Raw genomic sequence first — 20,973 nt, 5'->3', positions numbered from 1 at the left:
CTTGTTCTTGGAAAAATGTTCTTAAAAAATGAAGTTGAAGGTAAAAACCCTATACATTTTCTAATACTTAACACTTGCCTTCTGAAAGGCAAAACAAAGTTAATTGTTTCTGGGAATTTTAGATGAATAGCGATGGCAGACTTAGCCTCTGTTCTCATATTAACAGCAGAAATTAATCTTTTCAACATTATTAACATCTTTCACTCACAAATTTAAGTGCCTTTCTACTGGACTTGACATTCTTAGTACTTCACATCATAGAAAATAACTTGAATTTAGATGAGATGGTGTCAAAACATGCTTAAAATCATTTGTATGATATTTAATTTGTTTATAGCTTCTATTTGCAAGGCTATATAAAGTTTAAATTCCAGTGCTATCGTAGCCCAGTGATATCCATGAAACAGAGACTGGAATTTTGAACTGTAATTTCTGACAATACATGTGTAACCTTAAGAGTTTTATGAATTGGTTATAAAAGTTCATGTTAAGTCACCAGCTGATTGTTTTGCTGTTGTTGTCAGTACTTAGCATGGCCAATTTTGAACTGATGAAACTATTTGCATGTAGTTTTCTTTATAACAAGTCAAGACTAGAAATATGTTTGGAGATCCAGTTGAAAAGAGGAACTGGAGTAGACAAAGCAACTGAATTCTTCAGAGACTATGAATTATTCAGCTGTTAACCACAGTAACTTCTTCAGCTACCATTTTGTGTGCTAGTAATAGAAACAGTTTGGTTAGATTCCTCTTGGAATTGAAAAATCAAGAAAGCTTTTCATTCTTTTTTAGTCTTTGCATAAACTAGAAGAATATAAAAAAGTTTCTCATGTTTACCTGGATAAAATAGTTTAATAAAATAATTTAATCTTTATGTCTTTTAAGGCAAACACATTTATTTTATGATTATGATAGCTTAAAATTTAAAAATATACCCCAGAACAAAATGCATGTTGTTTTAGTTAAACAATTCCACAAATATTTATTTTACTTTTGGTGATAACTGACAAAAACATTCTCTCTTTCCCCCAGGAAAATAAGTAATAAATCTGTTGAATTGGGCATAATTGAGGGGGAAAATAAAAATCAATTCTCTCTGTACAAAACACACAGTATGTAAAACTTAAAAAAGGAACAGGTAATTTCTGAATGGGTTGAATGTATGTTGATAATACTAAAAGAACTATATTTTGTTAGAAAATTTAATCAATTAAATCTTCCTGGCAGAAGATGTAAAGGTTATGTTGTTTTAAATCTAACTCTAATTTAGTTTTAATATTGTGTTTAATCTAGGCTGTTTCTGGGGGCAATGGAGCACAATATAGCTATTTTCTAAAATCTCACAGTCTTGGCCAGCTATTCCTACTTCAGCCCCATGCTAATTTGGTCATGTGTTATCACTGAGGCAGCCCCCAAGGATCAGTTTGAGAGGTGAAGAGTTGCCAACATAGCATAAGATCTGCAGAGCCATTGGTGATGACATTGGAGTTAACACCAAAAGAAAGTGCAAGGTCTGGCCTTTGAATTGCAAATGAAGAAATGTGAGGGGCTTTGCCAGTTTTAGGGCCTACCAAGTTTTTACAAAAGGTATATGTCCACTTAGTCCAGAAGCTGCTCCATTTCTGCATTTCAACATTGATATTGCCACTTCCTCTGCTGTCATCTGGAAGAAAAACACAACACCAGACATCTGATTGGCTCCAGGCATTGTCATACCCTGGCTGACTGGACCCTACCACACAGAGGGCTGTGTGGGTTTGAGATGTGGATCATCCAAAATAGCATATACTCACGCTTCATTTCTATTTGACTTCTGGCAGAAGATTTACCTTCCTAATTAAGTTATGCTTAGACAAATAGAGTAAAATTCCAACTTTATACTTTCCTGGGGACTTGAATATTATTACAGAGATCAGACACATCAGTTGAAGGATTGAATAGGGCAATAGGGAAAAGAAGGAATTAAAGTGAGACAAAATGCAGCAATTTGCCAAGAAGTGAGTTATTCAGGAATTGTCTCACCCTAAACAATAACATACAAGCTTTTCTACTCCTTGGAAGCACCGACATTATTTTAAGAGGTATCATTAAGGTGTCAAGCTCTTAATATCTTTTATGAAGAGTCCAGCCTTTGAAGCAGGCTTGACTGCTAAAGAACATTCTATCTTGTAATTTGTCTGTTCTTCATGGCTATGTCTCCAGCAAACTGGGGATATTTCCAATGATTTCTGAGAAATGTATGTGAATAAACAGATTTACATACTTTAATTTTTTTTCATTTTAGAGAGAAAGAAGGAGAGGGAAGGAGAGAGAGAGAGAGAGAGAGAGAGAGATTTGTTGTTCCACTGATTAATGCATTCATTGGTTGATTATTTTATGTGCCATGACCAGAGATTGAATCTTCAACCTTGGTGTATTCCATATTGGGACAACCCTCTAACCAACTGAGGTACTACTGGGCCAGGGTTCTAAGAGATTTATTTAGGCATAATTAATGTGCAATATCAATAGCATTTTACTAAAATAGAAATTTAACCATTTCCTTCAGGAAACGTATGTTGTAAATGTCTAAATAAGCATTTGTACTATAATATAACCAGTTTGCATTCTTTGAAGACATGCTGGTGTTTGAGAATGTGTTGTGAACTGGGGAAAATCTTGATTTAGCATTTAAAAAATGACCTTCAAGGAACGACAATAGAATGGAAAACAGTGGTTGACAGTTTGTGCACCCATAAGTGACTTTTTTATATAGTGGACTTTTTTCCTCAGCTTAAAACAAATATTTGTGTCAGTTTCCTGGCATATACCAGAAGATTTGTAAATATCTGTTGAGTGGGTAATAAACAGATGAACTTTTAAAAATTTATTTTAAATAGCTTGTATATCTAACAGTCTATATGTAGATTATCAAGAATTGATTTTGTTATCTGTGTACTTTTTGGGGCTGTGGTGTTCTAGGCTGGATATCTGAGCTTAGGGTTTAGTCCCTGTTCTTCTCAGGGGGATCAAACAGGCCACTTAATTTTCCCTCCAGTGCTGCTGCCTGTGGGCACCTTGCCAGCCCTCTTGAGTCTCCACCGCACTCCCTACCAGACAGGTTGTGCTGAAGCTGATTCTTCTGCCTGTTTGAGGTTATAAGGCTTCTCTCTCACTCTTGTTCAGTTGTTTTTGTTGTTGTTGTTGTTGTTCTGGGTGATTTCTCCACAATTTAGTTGTAATCCAAGATTGGTTCTGGGGGGAGGTTAGTATGGCTTGCATTCACTCCTCCACCATCTTGCCTCAGCACTTTATTTATGATGTATCTTGGTGTAGGCCTCTTTGGGTTCATCTTGTTTGGGATGTTATGTGCTTCTTCAACTTGGATGTCTCATTCCTTCACCAATTAGGGAAGTTTTCTGTCATTATTTTTCAAATAGGTTTTTAATTTCTTGCTCTCTCTCTCTTCTCCTTCCAGCATTCCCATGATGCAAATATTGATACACTAGAAGTTGTTCCAGAGGTTCCTTAGACTATCCTCATACTTTTAGATTCTTTTTACTTCTTGTTGTTTTGATTGGTTGTTTTTTTTTGTTTCCTTATATTCTAAATCACTGATTTGATTCTCTGCTTCTTCCACTCTACTGTTGATTCCCTGTAAATTGTTCTACATTTCAGTTAGTATATCTTCATTTCTGATTATTCTTTCTTATGATTTTCACATCCTTTTTTTATGTTCTTGACATTCTTTCTGAGTTTATCTGCTCTTCCCCTAAGTTCACTGAGCATCCTTACAACCAGTATCTTGAACTCTGCATCTAGTAGATTGCTTGTCTCCATTTAATCTAGTTCTTTTTCTGGAGTTTTGTTCTATTCTTTCATTTGGGCCATGTTTCTTTGTCTTCTCATTTTGGCAGCCGACTTGTGTTTGTTTCTTTTTATTAGGTAGAGCAGCTACAACTCCCAGGCTTCATAGAGTGGATAATGAAGTAGATGTCCTATAGAGTCCAGTGGCACAGCTACCCATATTACCCAAGCTGAGTACTTGACGTGCATCCATGTTGTGGGCTGTGTACACTTTTCTGTTATAGTTGAGCTTTGATTGCTATTGTCATGTCCAAGTTCAGCTGCCAATAGTGTTCTGTCTGGTGTCATACAGCCTAAGCTACAAAGCAATCTGCAGATGGCTGCAACTTGTGCTGGGCTTGGAGGTGCTCAGGAGAGGCCAATCTGTGAAACAAGGCCAGCTGCTGTGAGTGCCAGGCCTGGGGCAACTTAGTGAGAGGTATGGGGCTTGCTGAAGCCAGATGCTGCTTGTTTGCAAGAATTTAGGAAAATCTGAAGCATGGGTCAAGACAAGCCATTTATGGAAAAGCCAGTGGAAACAGTTTGGGTGGTCCCAAAATTTGAGTGGGGTGGAGTCTCAGGCAATCACCAGAGTGGGGCAAACAGAGTGAGCCAGGTGGCTGGAGTATCAAATATGGTGCCCGCCTTCTCGCTCCGTGGTTCTGTGGCTCAGTGGGGGAAAGACTCAGAAAAGCAACAGTGGCCTCTGCCAGCATTTCTGTTTGGGAGAAAGCTGACTCCCAGCTCTTGTCTTGGTGCTGGACAATTCAGTTCCTCCTCTTATGTCTCTAGTGCCTTTCAAGCTGCTTCCATGGTGCTGGAGCTCAGAGGCAGTGAGTCTGAGTAGGTCCATGCACAGGCCCTTTAAGTGGAACTACCTGTGACTCCAGAAGTTTCTGTCTTCCACAGCCTCAGTCCCCACTGACTTTTACAGCTAGAAGATATGGGAACTTCTCTTCTTGGCACTGGAAACCTGGGGTGGGGGCTCTGGTATGGAGCTGGGACTCCTCATTCCCAAGATATCCCTCTGCTTTTTATCTACTACATATGGTTGTGGGTCTAGCTTATTCTTCATCTCCACTTCTCCTACCAGTCTTGATGTTTATTTTTTCTTTAATTCCATAGTTGTAGGACTTCCATTCAGCTTGATTTTTGGTGGTTCTTAAGGATGATTGTTCTCTAATTTAGTTGTAATTTTGATGTGGTTGTGTGAGGAGGCAAGTTGTGTTTATATAGCCTGTCCTCTCACATTTCTCTGTATGTTATTTTTAGATAATACATTTCCTGGAAAGTCACATGGAATTTTTTTCTTCCTTAATACATAAATATATTTATTTCAATGTATTTATTTAGGTATAATTGATACACAACTCATAATAGTTTCAGGTGTACAACAATATTATAGACTACATTCCCTTTTCTGTACATTGCATCCCCATACCTTAATTATTTATAATGGAAAGTTTGTACTTCTTAATACCTAAGATATTATGATTTTACCACTCATTTCATCTCTGTAACCCCCTTCTCTTCTGGAAACCACCAATCTGTCCTGTGTATCTATGAATCTTGGTTTTGTTTTGTTTGCTTTGTGTTTTAGATTCCACATATAAGTGAAATCATGTGGTGTTCATCTTTCTGTGTATGACATTTCACTTAGCATACTACCCTCAAGGTCCATACATGTTGTCACAAAAGGAAATATAATTCTTTTTGACTTTACTGTAGTTTCAGCAATACTTTTTCTTCAGTTATAATTAATCTCATATTGGCGAGCGCTTCTATACTTTCATTAATCCATCAAATATTTATCGAGCACCTACTATATCACAGGTATTCTTCTAAACTGAGGGTACAGAGGTAAAAAAATTTTTAACTGTCTTCATGGGGCTTATATTCTAGGAACAACTTAAGTTTTTCTGATAGTATATCCTGTTGATCACCCAATGAAAGGTTATTTATCAAAGTGCCTTATATATGTTGAATATTGGGCTAGGGCTGCAGGGGCAATTTGGACTTCAAAGAGTCTGTCTTCTAATAGAAAATCCAAGACTAATCTTAACACCCACACAAAAAATAGAAAATATCACAGTGGTGGATGATTGAGGGCTTAAATGTGCAGACTTAAATGTGCAGACTTAAATATACAGACTTTAAAGCTGTAGCTCTTCAGAAGTAAACAAACAAACAAACAAACAAACAAACAAAAACCATGAAGATAAGTTCAATGGAACACTTTAGGGAAGGCTTCAGATGAAATTGCCAAAGAATCTTCTGCTTAACGCAGCTGGCAGGGGATCTTTTTATCATTGTCATTCCCCTACCCTAATTTTGTGTGGGGTTCATTTAACACCAGTCTTTCCTGTATATGGAAGTCATAGTGAAGCAGTTGCTTCCACTAGACTTACAGGTTCTGACCACAAATCATAGTAGGATCCTAGAAAAGTGGGGCCTGCAGGAGCTATCTTCACAGCTGAATCTCTTCCTTAACTGCCTGGACTGTTACATAGGCAGGAACTGTCAACTATTATAATTTCTGAGGGTATTCTCATAGTTTTCATACATATTGCTTGGTTCTCTCATTATGAAGAGTTCTAAAGTAAATAGCACTTTGAGTGTCTAGGGTCTTTGTTCATCCTTTATATGACAGGACAAGGAAAAACTAAGGATGTGGACAATGATTTGGGACCATACATTCAGGCCTTCTACAACATGAAAAATGGATTATTTTCCGAAAGTTCATTTATAAGTTATTGTTGGGAACACAGAAAACATTTTTTCCACAGAAACTAGTTCTACATGATTATTATGTTTTCTGGCTGGCTCACAACAGCCTGCTTAATAACTAATGTGACTGCCATAGAACTCACAGAAACTAAGTAGCAGGTGTGATGCTATGTCTCTGGGAAAATGTGTTCTGCATTCCAGTTTGGAACATTAGGAAATAAGTCCCCTTCTCTAAAGGCTGGGCTGAGGGTTTTGAGGATGACACCCCAAGGTCTGGCACACAGATGCTTCAGCAGCTGAAGCATCACTTCTCCACCCACTACTTCTCAAAATTGTCAGCCAGTATGGCTCCTCCAGGGCTCTAGCTACAGGAGCACAGGAGGAGGGGGGTGGGCAGGCCACAATGGCTGGTTGGCTGAGGGGCAGCTGGTTCTAGGCCTCCCACTTCTTATCTGTGGTTTGGCAAGCATTATTTATAGGTTTTATTTTTCCCTTTTCTTTATGCCTATTTTCTTTTTGGTGAGATTATCCAAAGCCAATTGTTCTCTCTCTTTCTCTTTTAAATACTCTGAAGGTCCCCACCAAGATGCCGCTATCATTCTTCATTCATTTCCCTCTTTCCAGAAACTTAATACTCAACTAGATAAATCTTTGTTGTGGATAAAGTGTTTTATTTCCTTTAATGGAATGTAGCAAGGAAGAATGGAAGTCATAGTGTGTGATATGTTAGTGTTAGTCATGCTGAAATGGCCATCAGGGAATGGATTTGGTGACTTTGCAGTGAAGAGTGAGCAGTGAGAGATTACGCTGAGATCTTTCCTCCTGTCATAGAAGCTCTATGGAGCTTAACTTCCTAGCTTTGAAGTCTATGAGGTCCAAGTTATCTAGAAGCATGTAGTAGTTATGTAAGGTGATTATATTAAATCCACATAGACAAAAGAACATAGATGGTTAAAGCTGTCTATAGTAACAATCCAAGTCCCACCAGGCAGGGGCAGAAAGATAGAGCCAAAATTTGTAAATAGGTCTTTTTAAAATTATACTTTGAAAAAGTCAACTTATAAATAAGTAACAATTATGGTAGGCTTTGTTTTGATTCTATACTATCTAACAAATCTCTAATTTTAATTTGGCTTTTCATGTAGAATTATATGTTGGGAAAGAGTGATCTGTTCATAAAAGTGAAGTGTCCAATCTTTTTTATTTTTTTAAAAAAAATTGTTGTTCTATTACAATTGTCCCAATTTTCCCCAGTTCTCCCCTGTCCTGTCTAATCTTTCTTATTTATTTATTTATTTATTGTTGATTCTTGTTCAAGTACAGCTGTTTCCATTTTTTCTCCACCACTCTTTCTGCCCTATCCTACCCTGTCTTCCACCCTCAATCATTTCCCCCTTTGCTTTGTCTATGCATCCTTTATATATGCTCCCTGATGGCCCTTCTCCTATTTTGCCCCATTATCCCTCTTCCCCCTCCCCTCTGGTTACTGTCAGTTTATTTATTTTAATGTCTTTGTTCATATTTTGCTTGCTTGTTTTCTTGATTAGGTTCCACTTATAGGTGACATTATATGGTATTTGTTCTTCACCACCTGGCTTATTTCACTGAGCATAATGCTTTCCAGATCCATCCATGCTGTTGCAAAGGATTGGAGCTCCTTCTTTCTTCCTGCAGCATAGTATTCTATTGTGTAAATGTACCATAGTTTTTTGATCCACTCATTTACTCATTAATTGTTCATTTTTAAGTAAAAATTAGCAAACTGGCATTTTGGTTTATGCATTGATTTTCTGTGAACTTGGTTGATGTGAGTTCGTTCTCAAGAGCTGTGACATTTGAAGACCAGATTTTGGACCTTGGGCACATAGCCAAGGAACTGCATTTGGGAGCTCCTATTCAGATGCTGCACCAGCACATGTCTCATTTTCTAGATGAGAAACAGCCACAAAATGTCAAGGTCTTCTGACCCCCACAGCAGTGCTCTCTTCAATACACCAATGTTATTGCAGCTACATGCACATGTCAGATTTTTCCTAAATTGCTGAAATGGAGAGAAAAGAAGGAGATGAGAGTTGAGAGTAAGGTTTGCTTTCTTAAGTTTGCTCCATATCAAATAGGACCTGTTATTATTTAAAACCAGGTGGGTACAAATACCATCCACTGCATTCTAGTAAGTGGAATACCAGTAGATAGTTAAAAGCATTATTTGTTGCTGACTTTGTGACTACTTTTAATAGGAGCCATGTGGAAGTGTCCCAGGTTTCATTCACAGAGCTAGGAACAGTGCCACACAGTGAAATATGACTAAGCAGCTCAGATATACTTGTTCTGTTGCACTATGTAATGACATTTCTTCCAAAGTTCAGGAGTTAACAGAGGCAGAGTGCTCAGCTATGAGAATTAGAAAATGTGATTCAAAATGGCCTGTTAATTTAAGATTTTATTCAGAAGAAACAATAAGAACAAGGGAGAGATGGAATATTCCTAAAATATGTGTATTTGGAATCTTTTCTTTTTAATGGGCATGAAACAGCCCTGACCCATGTTGTTCAGTGGGTTGGGTTGGATATTGTTCCACAAAGTGAATGGTTGTTGCCTGTTGAATTCCTGATTAGGGCACATGCCTGGCTTGCAGGTTCAGTCCCTGGGGTGTGTGTGAGAGGCAGCCAATTGATGTTTCTCACATCGATGTTTCTCTCACTCTCTTTCTCTCTCCCTTCCCCTATCACTAAGAATAAGTAAAATCTTTAAATTAAATTAATAAGACTGAAACATGTAGTTCCACTGAATTCCTTGCTTTTCAATTGAATACATTTTGACAGTTGAGTGATGGAACCTATCGTGATTACTTCAGATCCTAAATTAACTTTTTGAAAATTTAATCTTTATTGCATTTTTTACATTGCCTTGTAGTTCCCTTATACATCCTTGCCCCCAGCAATCACCACACTGTTGCCCATTTCCACGAGTCCTTTTTCTATTATGTTCAATCCCTCTACCCACTAACCTCCCCGCCCCCCACTAGCTGTTATCCTGCTCTCCATCTGTGAGTCTGTACCCATTTTCCTTGTTAGTTCAGTTTGCTCATTAGGTTCCACTTATGAGGAGATCATATGATATTTGTCTTTCTCTGTCTGGCTTACTAAATTAGCTTTTTAAATGGAAGTCAATTGAGTGGGACTGTAGCCACATGACATTACTGACATCACCCAGTTCTGAACTAGTGTACAATGACTTCTTTTAACAAATATGTGGCTGAGCTGTGATTATTAATTTAAGCGGTTAGAGCATGATGCCAAGGAAAGGTTTAGCTTGGTCCTGTAACCATGGGCTAGACCTTCCCCCAACCAACACCTCACAAATATGGACAGTGGCTTACCAGGTGGAATCAGATGAACAAATAAGAGAAGCTCAGTACAGCCTTTCCCAGCTTCTGGCAAAAGTTGCCTGCTGGGTCAGGGCCGAACCTTGAAATGCAAAGGACTGCACAAGAATTAGAAAACATGCCCGTGGCAACAGTCTTGTCATGTGGAGATTTTCTCTTTGCCATGATTCATTGAATTGGTCATGTTCAAGGTTATAACAAACTTGCTGTAGATGGTACAAATGCTGTGTGTACTGACAGCAGCAAAGAATTTTTTGCTGTATAAAACCCATGGATTCCATTTTCATTTTTTAAAAAATATTTTCTTTTAAAACATATATTTTATTGATTATGCCATTACAGTTGCCCCATTTCCCCCCTTCATTCCCCTCTACCCTGCACATCCCCGCTCCCACCATTCCCCCCTTTAGTTTATGTCCATGTGTCATAAGTTCTTTAGATTCTACATTTCCTATACTATTCTCGCCCTCCCCCCGTCTATTTTCTACCCACCATCTATGCTACTTATTGTCTGTACCTTCTCCCCCCTTCTCCTCCTCCCACTCCCCTGTTGCTAACCCTCCATGTGATCTCCATTTCTATGGTTCTGCTCCTGATCTAGCTGTTCTCTTAGTTTGCTTTTGTTTTAGGTGTGGTTCTTAATAACTGTGAGTTTGCTGTCCTTTCACGGTTCATCTTTTTTATCCTCTTTTTCTTAGATAAGTCCCTTTAACATTTCATATAATAAGGCCTTGGTGATGATGAACTCCTTGAATTTGATCTTATCTGAGAAACACTTTATCTGCCCTTCCATTCTAAATGAAAGCTTTGCTGGATAGATCAATCTTGGATGTAGGTCTTTGGATTTCATGACTTGGAGTACTTCTTTCCAGCCCCTTCTTGCCTGTAAGGTCTCTTTTGAGAAATCAGTTGACAGTCTGATAGGAACTCCTTTGTAGGTGACTGTCCCCTTAGCTCTTGCTGCTTCTAGGATTCTCTCCTTCATTTTAATCTTGGCTAATGTAATTATGATGTGCCTTGGTGTGTTTCTTCTTGGGTCCAACTTCTTTGGGACTCTCTGAGCTTCCTGGATTCCCTGAAAGTCTATTTCCTTTGCCAGATTGGGGAAGTTCTCCTTTATTATTTGTTCAAATAACTTTTCCACTCATGGCTGTTCCTCTTCCCCTTATGGTACCCCTATAATTCAGATGTTGGAACATTTAAAGATGTCCTAGAGATTCCTAAGCTTCTCCTCATTTTTTGAATTCTTGTTTCTTTATTCTTTTCTTTTTAGTCATTTTTTTTTCTTCCCTCTGGTCCACTCCATTGATTTGAGTCCCAGTTTCCTTCCCATCACTATTGGTTTCCTGTGCATTTCCCTTCATTTCATTTAGTTTAGCCTTCATTTGTTCCTCTAATTTGTGACTAAAATCAATCAGTTCTGTGAACATCCTGATTATCAATGTTTTGAACTGTGTATCTTATAGGTTGGCTATCTCTTGGTCACTTAGAAGTATTGGCTCTGGTGCTTTGAGCTGTTCTTCTTGAGCCATAATGTTTTGGTCTGTTTGCACCTGTGCGGTATGAGGTGCAAAGCATTAGGTGTTCACCAGGGCGGGGCTACCCAGTTGCTGGGTTGTGACGCTGCATGTGGGGGCAGGGTCAGAGAGGGGCAATGGCATTTGTTCTGCTCTCTCTCATATATCAGTCCCTTTGTTCCTGGTTCCCAGGTGTGTGGGCTTGTGCACCATCCAGGACTCCGTGGGTCTCTCCAATGAACTCTCTGTGAGCCTGGGAGCCTCTCCTGGCACCTCTACCCCCGAAAGTTTTTCCAATTGGTGCTTTTAGGCTTTAATTTCTGTCACTGGGGCCTTGGTTTGTGCAGTCTGTCTCACTGCTTGCTCCTTTGCCTGGTTTATCTGCGTGTGAATGTGTGACCTTGGTCAGCCAGCTTCCTTGCACCCTCACTGGGTCTTCCCATTGCCACCCCACTCCTGGGATCTCCCAACCACCGTCCCTGTGCCTGGGTCGGTCCAGCAGCCACCACTTTTTCCTGCCGGGTCCCCTCTCCAACAGCTGCTGACTTAGCCCCTCTTACCGGTCTGGCTGGTTTGTTGTTGTTGGGCTTCCGTACAGTTCAATTTTCTGTTTTAGTTGTGTTTTTGTTACTAAAAGTTTGTTTTCTTTAAACTTGGTTGTGTGAGGAGGCACAATGTTTCCACCTACGCCTCCATCTTGGCTGGTCTTTTTTTTTTCTTTTATTTTTATAGAGAGGGGAAGGGAGGGAGAAAGAGAGGAAGAGAAACATTAATATGTGGTTGTCTCTCACGTGGACCCCACTGGGGATCTGGCCTGCAACCCAGGCATGTGCCCTGACTGGGAATGAAACCAGCAACCCGTTGCTTTGTAGGCCCTCACTGAATCCATCAAGCCACACCAACTGGGGCTCCTTTTTCATTTTTTAAATGTCTCATCAAAACATAAAGTATACAGGCAGGGATAAAATGACCCTCACAACCCTTTGTTCTGTATATTTATTGGCTTCATCACTTTCTTGCTGTGTGACTTAATTACTTTGAGTCTCAGTTCACTCATCCATAAAATGGGGGAAATAATTTTACCCACATTTCAGGCTTGCCAGGAGAATTAAGTGCAGTGATGGAGATCTATCTATCTCTATCTATCTATCTATCTATCTATCTATCTATCTATCTATCATCTATCTATCTATCTATCATCTATTATCTCAAAGCATGGTGTTAGCTTATAACACATAGCAAGAGCTCTGTAAATCAGAAAATTGTGGCTATAAGATTAGTGAGGGAATCAAACAAGGGGTTGTGGAAGTTTCTTCTCATGTGTTTCCTTGTGGTTGTCAGTTTAGGAAAAATGTCATGAAACAGCATACATGTTGAAAGTAAAAACTAATCCGCCCTGGCTGGTATAGCTCAGTGGATTGAGCACAGGCCTACAAACCAAAAGATTGAGGTTCGATTCCCAGTCAGGGCACATGCTTGGGTTGCAGGCCAGTTCCAAGTGGGGGACACACGAGAGGCAACCATACATTGATATTTCTCTCCCTCTCTCCTTCCCTTCCCCTCTAGAGATAAATTAATAAAATCTTAAAAAACAAACAAACAACAAAAAACACTAATCCAAAAGGATCTATCTGTAAGCCCATAAAAATATAGAGATAGGCACATACTTGTGCCTTATAATTGTATGTGAAACAATTTATTCTTATCCTATTATTTATTAATTATTGTATTATTTATTAGCATTACAATGATATATTATATATAATTCTATATATATTTGGGTAGGGCAAAAGTAGATTTGTGGTGTATTGTTCATATGGAAAATAATACATTAATAGATGGAAGCTAAATGGTGTTTGTAGCATTTTTATTATAAAATAGATTCCATCCATTCACTATACTTTTCTGAGTTGTCCTACATGCAAATATGTTTTGAATGTTCTCTGTCTTCTGTGCTATTACTGTAAGTTTGCTATTAAAATGCATTAAAGTATAAAAAAGAATAATACAAGAATAAACTGTGTGTTTTGCATACTCACAACTGTAAACCTACTTTTACCCCACTTTGTATTAACTTCTGTACAGTTTATACTGGCAGATCTTCAACATTTCAGAATTAACAGCTGGTATTTAGTGGATGGAAAATAAGTTTTGCTGTCATTTTAGATGTCCAAAATGGAAAAATGTGGGGAAATATTTAAAAATTAAATGCTTTGATTTGAGCTGCTGATGTAGGACTGGCCCTTAGAAGTGCTGTATACATAAATACTTTTAAAAAATCTTCAGTATAAAGTTTAATTCCTGTTTCTTCTATGGCTACCCAGAGTAGAGTAAATATTTTTGCTGTTGTTGCTATTATACTTGAACCTTGCCTCATCCCATTGCAGGAGTGGTACCTTGAAACTGTCTAGCAATAGTCAAAGAAGCAGTCCTTTCTTGTCTGCATCACAGTCATGGTAGATGGAAGGAGGGAATCTTGCTGTTCACCTGATGTCCACAGATCCAAATGGAACTAACAAGCTAATTTCTGGACCAAAATAGGTATACAGAAAGTTTAGTTTCATAGCATATTAAACAAGCTAGTGAGGCTTGCACAAAGTACCAGTAAATGAGTATCATCATATACAGCATAAATGTGCAAATTTTCATTAACTTTTAAGAAGTCCCAGAGTGCTTTGCAGACAAGAAAGGGGAATTGGCTTTTTATTTTGTATGTATAAATTATAGTCCTAGGCAAACAGCCTGTACTGTAACCAATTTTTCCTTATTCTTACATTCCTAACACTGATGGGTTTTCCTTAGCTGTTTCCCAGTTGGGCACCAGTGACCTTGGCTTTTTTTCCTCATGTTCATTTCTAAACTTGATTTTATGCTCCTCATTTCCACTAACATATAGAAGACTAATAATGGCTGATATTGTTGTGCACACTCCAAATAATATTCCTATTTTAACAGGGGACCAATCTCTAGTGCATTGAAGAAAGGTCTGGGGTGGAATTTTCAATAGCATTCAGTTTGGGGCTTGGAAGGATGTGGTGCAGTGGAGAGTGTTCATGGTTATATATAATCTTCCAAATGCTCTGCAGTCACAATCCTTAGGCATTGCCTTCTCTTCTAGTCCCTAGAGACCTCTTCCAACTCCTTCCTGTGTAGTTACTAGTAGTACAGAATAGGCTTGCAGTGAGAAGAACAGTGTCTGTGAGTAAACTCTAGGTTTCTAAAAAAGGAACTGTGTGTAGTCCAGGCAACTTCACCAAAGCAGACATAATGAGTCTTACTGATGCATGTTTTAAATTTCCATCAGTTTATTGTTTTCATATTTAGTCAGGTACTGATACAAGTGAATAATGCTAGTGTTACCACACATAGGCAGTCAATTAACCTGGATAGGGAGCATAACCTGGATAAAAAAGAGAGGGAGGTTTTTTATCACGCCTTTTGCTCTCATGCCTTATTCTGCTGACATTTACCTTTGCTTATTATTTTAGGCTCTACCCATATTCACCACACCTATCCAACACATGCATTCATATACACACACATATTCACACTCCTGTGAGAAATTATGAGCTAAAAACAAATAATGTTTTTGCCTTGTTACTCTTTTGGTATATATGTCACTAACTCTTTCCTATTATCGTTGTTAAGGGAGAGTCAATAAGTGTGGAATACCCTGGGATACTAGATACTCTTACCATAGTTAATTGGATCTTCCTCACCCAGGCTTTGTCCATCAATTTATTCCTGGAAAACTTTGAAATATACAGTAGCATCGAGAAACATGTTAGGATTGTAGTATAATTGTCTTTAGTAATATTAGCATTAGCCTTTTACTAAAAGTATATTAGTGTATCATTTTTAGATGTGAAAGCATTCTTTAATCGTTTTAAGTTTCAATACAAAACATTTATTGATTGAATGAATAAGGACTTCTAGCCAAGATGGAGGCATAGGTAAATACACTTTGCCTCCTTGCATAACCAAAAGGACAACAGTAAATTTAAAAGCAAAATACAACCATATCTGCCAGAAAAATCAGACTGTATGGAAATCTGACAACCAAGAAGTTAAGAAAGAGGCCTTAGCTGGAGTGGCTCAAGGGACTGAGTATTGGCTTGTAAACTGAAAGGTTGCTGGTTTGATTCCCAGTCAGGGCACATGCAGGGCACATGCCAGGGCTGTAGGCTAGATCCCTGGTTGGGGACATGTGAGAAGCAACAGATTGATGTATCTCTTGCACATAGAGATTTCTCTCCTTCTCTTTCACTCTCTCTTCTCATTTCTTTAGAAATAAATAAATAAATATGTAATAAAAACTATAAAATTTCACTTTAAAGAAAAAGAATTAAAAAAAAGCATTCATTCATACTGGTAGGAAGAGCAGAGATGGGCAGCTGGGGCAGAGAGGAGGTATGGCAAGGCAACGGATAGAGGACTAGACAGACAAGGTGGTGGCTGGGAGTCTCACATTTGCATGTGTATAAACCTGGAGGAACAACTGGGGAGCAAGACAGACCATGCAACCCAGGGTTCCAGTGCAGGGAAAGAAAGCCTCAAAACCTGTGGCTATAAAAATCTGTGGGGATTCTGGCAGTGGGAGAGACTCCTACCCTCACAGAAGAGCTTATTGGAGAGCCACAGGGTCCTGGAACATACACAAACTCACCCACCAGGGAATCAGCACCAGAGAGGCACAATTTGCTTGTGGGTAGTGGAGAAAGTGACTGAAAGCCAGTTGAGAGCCAAGCAATTGGCAATGTTCCCTCTCTGACCCCTTCCACACATACAGCATCACAACCCACCAATGAGAGTTGCCCCACCCTGGAGTATACCTAAAGCTCCACATCTTACAATACAACAGATGTTCCGAGAAAAAGAAATATGGCCCAACTGAAATAATAGATCAAAGATCGAAAAATAGAACTAAGCAATGAAGAGATAGGTAACCTATCAGATGCAGAGTTTAAAACACTGGTAATCAAGATGCCCACAGAAATGGTTCAGTATGGTCATGAAATAGAGGAAAAAGTGAAGGCTATGAAAAGTGAAATAAAGCAAAATATACAGGGAACCAGTAGTGAAGGGAAGGAAACTAGGACTCAAATCAACAATTTGGAGCAGAAGGAAGAAATAAACATACAACCAGAACAGAATGAAGAAACAAGTATTTAAAAAATTGAGGACAGGCTTTGAACTTAGAGGTCAAGTTTAAACATTCAAACATCCGAATGATAGCAATACCAGAAGGATAAGAGAAAGAGCAAGAAACTGAAAACTTATTTTTAAAAAAATGAAGGAGAACTTCCCCAGTCTGGCAAAGGAGATAGACTTCCAGGAAGTCCAGGAAGCTCAGAGAGTCCCAAAGAAGTTGGACCCAAGGAAGGACACACCAAGGCACATCCTAATTATATTACCGAGATTAAAGAGGAGAGAATCTTAAAAGCAGCAAGAGAAAAGGAGACAGTTACCTACAATGGAGTTCCCTTAAGATTGTCAGCTGATTTCTCAAAAGAAATCTTACAGGCAAGAAAGGGCTGGAAAGAAGTGTTCAAAGTCAAGAAAGTCAAGGACCTACATCCAAGATTACTCTATTCAGTAAAGCTATCATTTAGAATGGAAGGGCAGGTAAAGTGCTTTCCAGAGAAGGTAAAGAAAGTTAAAGAAATTCATTACTACCAAGCCCTTTTTATATGAAATGTTAAAGCGACTTATCTAAGAAAAAGATCACAACTCTGAACAGTAAAATGACAACAGACTCACAAGTATCAACAACTGAACCTAAAAACAAAAACAAAAAGAAAAACTCAGCAAACAACTAGAACAGGAAAAGAATCAGAGAAATAGAGATCACATGGAGGGTAACAGTGGGGAGGGGGAGTGGGGAGGGTAGGGGCAGGTACAGGGAATAAGAAGAATAATTGGTAGGTACAGGATAGACAGGGGGAGGTTAAGAATATTATATGAAATGGAGAAATGAAAGAACTTGTATGTATGACCCATGGACATAAATTAAGTTGGGGGAATGCTGGTGGGGGGTGCAGGGTAGAGGGGAATATAGGGGTGAAAAAATGGGATAACTGTAATAGTATAATCAATAAAATATACTTAAATAAGTCAATGAATGAATAGCAGAGCTGGTGATTCCAGAGTAGACAGACGTCTATAGGCTCACACTTACATATATTATTTACATAGATGCTCCCTCATTTGAAAAAATGGATGCTATGTATTTTAATTCTAGAGATGGATTTTAGATCTTCAAGAATATGTAAACCAAAAAGATAAAACGTCTAGACATGACTCCCCCAAAACAGGCACATTAGGAATGGAGCAGTAGCTCTACTTAAGGGGAAGACATCCTTCAAAACGTTGCACCCTCTCATGTCCCACATGAGAAGGTACATTTTTTTCCCATCACAATATTTAGGGGGAAAAATACAAACACAGACATTTTGGAACAAAATGATCTTTTAAAAATATTTTATTTATTTATTTTTAGAGAGAAAAGGGAAGGAGAAAGAGAGGAAGAGAAACATCACTATGTGGTTGCCTCTTGCATGTCCCCTATGGGGGCCTGGCCCACAACCCAGGCATGTGTTCTGGACTAGGAATCAAACCATCAACCATTTTGTTTGCAGGCCGGCATTCAGTCCACTGAGCCACACCAGCCAGATTTGGAACAAAATGCTTTTAGTAGGTGAATTTCCATCTAGAAAGTGGGCATCTGGTTACTTATAGGTATATGTATCTACATTATTGGCTGGCAAATTAATAGGTTTTGCCTGTACTTGAGAATACTTCTAGTTTCAAATGTACATATGTGAGACTAGAAGAAGTTTCAATGTATTTTAATACATTAAATGTGTTTTAAAATTAGTGAATTTTATTTAAAACTACAACTGCTTGGTATCCTCACTAAGAACAGTGGTATATCAGAATGATGGTTGAGACTGGCAAAGTGAAAATGTATTTATTTGATGTTTTGTTGCTGAAGTTGAATAGTATCAGGAAGGTCAGCAGTCATATCTAGAAAAATCACTTAAGGCTAGGAAGAATCTCTAAGCTCAGGTAGGCAGAGGTTGAAATCCAATGAGCTGAGGGGGTTAAGGTCAAGCAGCAGAAACCAGAAACAAGGGCTGGGAGCAAAAGGCAGATCTGGGTGCAAAGTCTGGGCAATATGTAGTTAAGATCATAGGTGGTTGGGACCCAGTGGGTGGCAATGGAGAGGACAAGGAGCAGAGAGAAAGGCATAGCTGACAGTGCCCTTACTGAGTACAATAAACATTACAGATGAAAAAATGTCAAAAAGGCTCCACTTCCTTTTTTGACTTTTAAGGACATTCTGTAGGTGATGGGTATTAACCGTAACCCATGCATATGGCTTTCCTGTAACTGGGCTAAGAGTATTGATATGTTCATGTCAGAAGAGTGGGCCTGAGTAGGCACTGCATTTCCTGGTGGGCCCTGCATTCTCAGTTTGGCTCTCATTTCCCATTACTGCTTTGCTCTGACTCACTGATGGCCTGACACATGTCATTAGGCGGCTCAGCTGCTGCTTTCATTTCTCCCAAAGGCATGCAGAAGTTTTGAGTCTTGGCTTTGACATTTTTTTTCTAAGAGCTAAAGGAAATGGTCTTTTGATAGGTGGGTCTGTTGAGTTGAATTTCTTACAGGTTCAATTTTCTTTCTCATAGGTATTTGATCCTGATGACCTTTATTCAGGCGTCCATTTCTCCAAGGTTCTGAGCACTCTTTTAGCTGTCAGCAAAGCAACAGAAGGTAAGCAGGGTTTGTAATTTATGAGTTCTGGGTGACATGTTCAGTTCCACATGTTTCTGATTACCTAAGAGCCAGCTATATCTAGGATTGTTTGGTGTAAAGTTCTCCCCTCCCTACAAATAAACTCCATCAAGTGATGTAATTTGTGTAATTTTTCATAGTTTAAGATCTATTTTTATTTTAATCTATTGTATTGTTTTTCATTACCATCATGATTTAGGATTTAAACATACTTATCACAGATGACATTCTAATGCCCTTAATATAATGATAAGAACCAAGAAACTATTTCATTGAAAGCCGTTGAATAGGCAGCTGAGTGTAACAAGACAGGAAATAAGAAGACCAGTTCCCTTTTTCATAAAGTTTATAGACTATAGATGTTACTTCCCTTTCTCCACTAGAGAAATTTTTCTCATAGTTTGCTATATATCTTTGTCCATGTAAAGGAACTCCCCACGAACCTTGCACTGGAAATAAAATCTCAGGTTTGTAGTCTGTGAAAAGAGTATCTTTTATTTAAATATTAATACCCACAACACTGGCGGTATTAAATATAAATCCTAGTAATTGCAAAGAAATGATGATTACCTTAGAGGAACAATTTTTAACCTTTTTCATCTCTTGGCACATATAAACTAATTACTAAAATTCTGTGGCAAACTCTAATGGCATGGATAACTGTGGTAATTGTGGGAAGGAGGGAGGTTGTGTAGGTGGGATAGGGTAAAAAGGGAATAAATGGCAATGGGAAAGTGCAATAAAAATAAACTATTAAAATAAAATAAAATTTTGTGTCCCAATATAAATATTTTTGCTGATCTGGCAAAAATAGGTATAATTTTGATTGATTTACAAAAAAATAGTAATGCCTACCCCTTTTCTTCCAGAGACTTTTTATAAAAACCAGGTGCCTGCACTTGTATATAAGGATTTCTGTCCGGTACCAAGAGTTAACCAATCACACACAACTTAATTATGTGATGTGACCAATAAGATGCAACTCTATTTTTTTAAAAAACATTGTATTCATTTACTTTTAGAGAGAGGGGAAGGAGGAGAAAAAGAGAGGGGGAGAAACATTAATGTGTAAGATACATCAATCAGTTGCCTCTCATACACCCCCTACTGGGGTCCTGGTCCACAATCCAGGCATGTGCCCTGACTGGGAATCAAACTGGCAACCTTTTGGTTTGCAGGTCAGACTCAATCCGCTGAGCCACACCAGCCAGGGCAAGATGTGACAATAATAGGTCATCTTTTACATGGACAATAATAGGTCATCTATTATAAGACCTATATATTTATGGGTTAAGACAGGGCATTTACACCAGACAGTTATTGTTGTGTTGGCTGTTGTCATTTTTTTATTTGACAGTCTAAGGGAAAAGAGGTCAGTGCCCTTGACTAAATAGTCAGGTAATGCATGTTTTTTAAAATTGTTGTTCAAGTACAGATGTCTCCATTTTCCTGCCACCACTCTCCCCCTTCCCACCCACCCCCACCTCCCACCCTCAATCCTTCCCCCTTTGGCTTTGTCCATGGGTCCTTTATACATGTTCCTTGATGATTGGGGGAGAGAAGGGGAAGAGTTGTCAAGGTATTGCATGTTTTAAAAATTCTTGTAGCACACCAGCTGAAAATTGCTGGCTTAGAGTAGAACTTCTCTCTTCCTGTGATATAGTATCTTACCTACAACTGGGCAGTAATAATTATAGTTAAAGTGCTTTGAGTCATTACC

The 20,973-nt window shown here is 38.5% G+C and overlaps 1 protein-coding gene across 2 annotated transcripts in view; it reads left to right on the top strand.

Annotated features, from left to right (window-relative positions):
* The window catches only part of ARHGEF6 (Rac/Cdc42 guanine nucleotide exchange factor 6), a 164,139-nt gene that overhangs the window by 25,741 nt on the left and 117,425 nt on the right, over positions 1-20,973 (top strand). For both annotated transcript variants that reach the window (XM_037157059.2, XM_037157058.2), the window contains exon 3: positions 19,148-19,232. In XM_037157059.2, the coding sequence (XP_037012954.2) occupies positions 19,148-19,232 (85 nt within the window). The remainder of the gene's footprint in view (positions 1-19,147; positions 19,233-20,973) is intronic.

This window comes from Artibeus jamaicensis, unplaced genomic scaffold (genome assembly GCF_021234435.1).
Source record: "Artibeus jamaicensis isolate MK-2021 breed Jamaican fruit bat unplaced genomic scaffold, CSHL_Jam_final contig_240, whole genome shotgun sequence".
Classification (NCBI taxonomy): domain Eukaryota; kingdom Metazoa; phylum Chordata; class Mammalia; order Chiroptera; family Phyllostomidae; genus Artibeus; species Artibeus jamaicensis.
The sequence above is the reverse complement of the archived record's forward strand: the minus strand, read 5'-3'. Positions and strand labels throughout refer to the sequence as shown.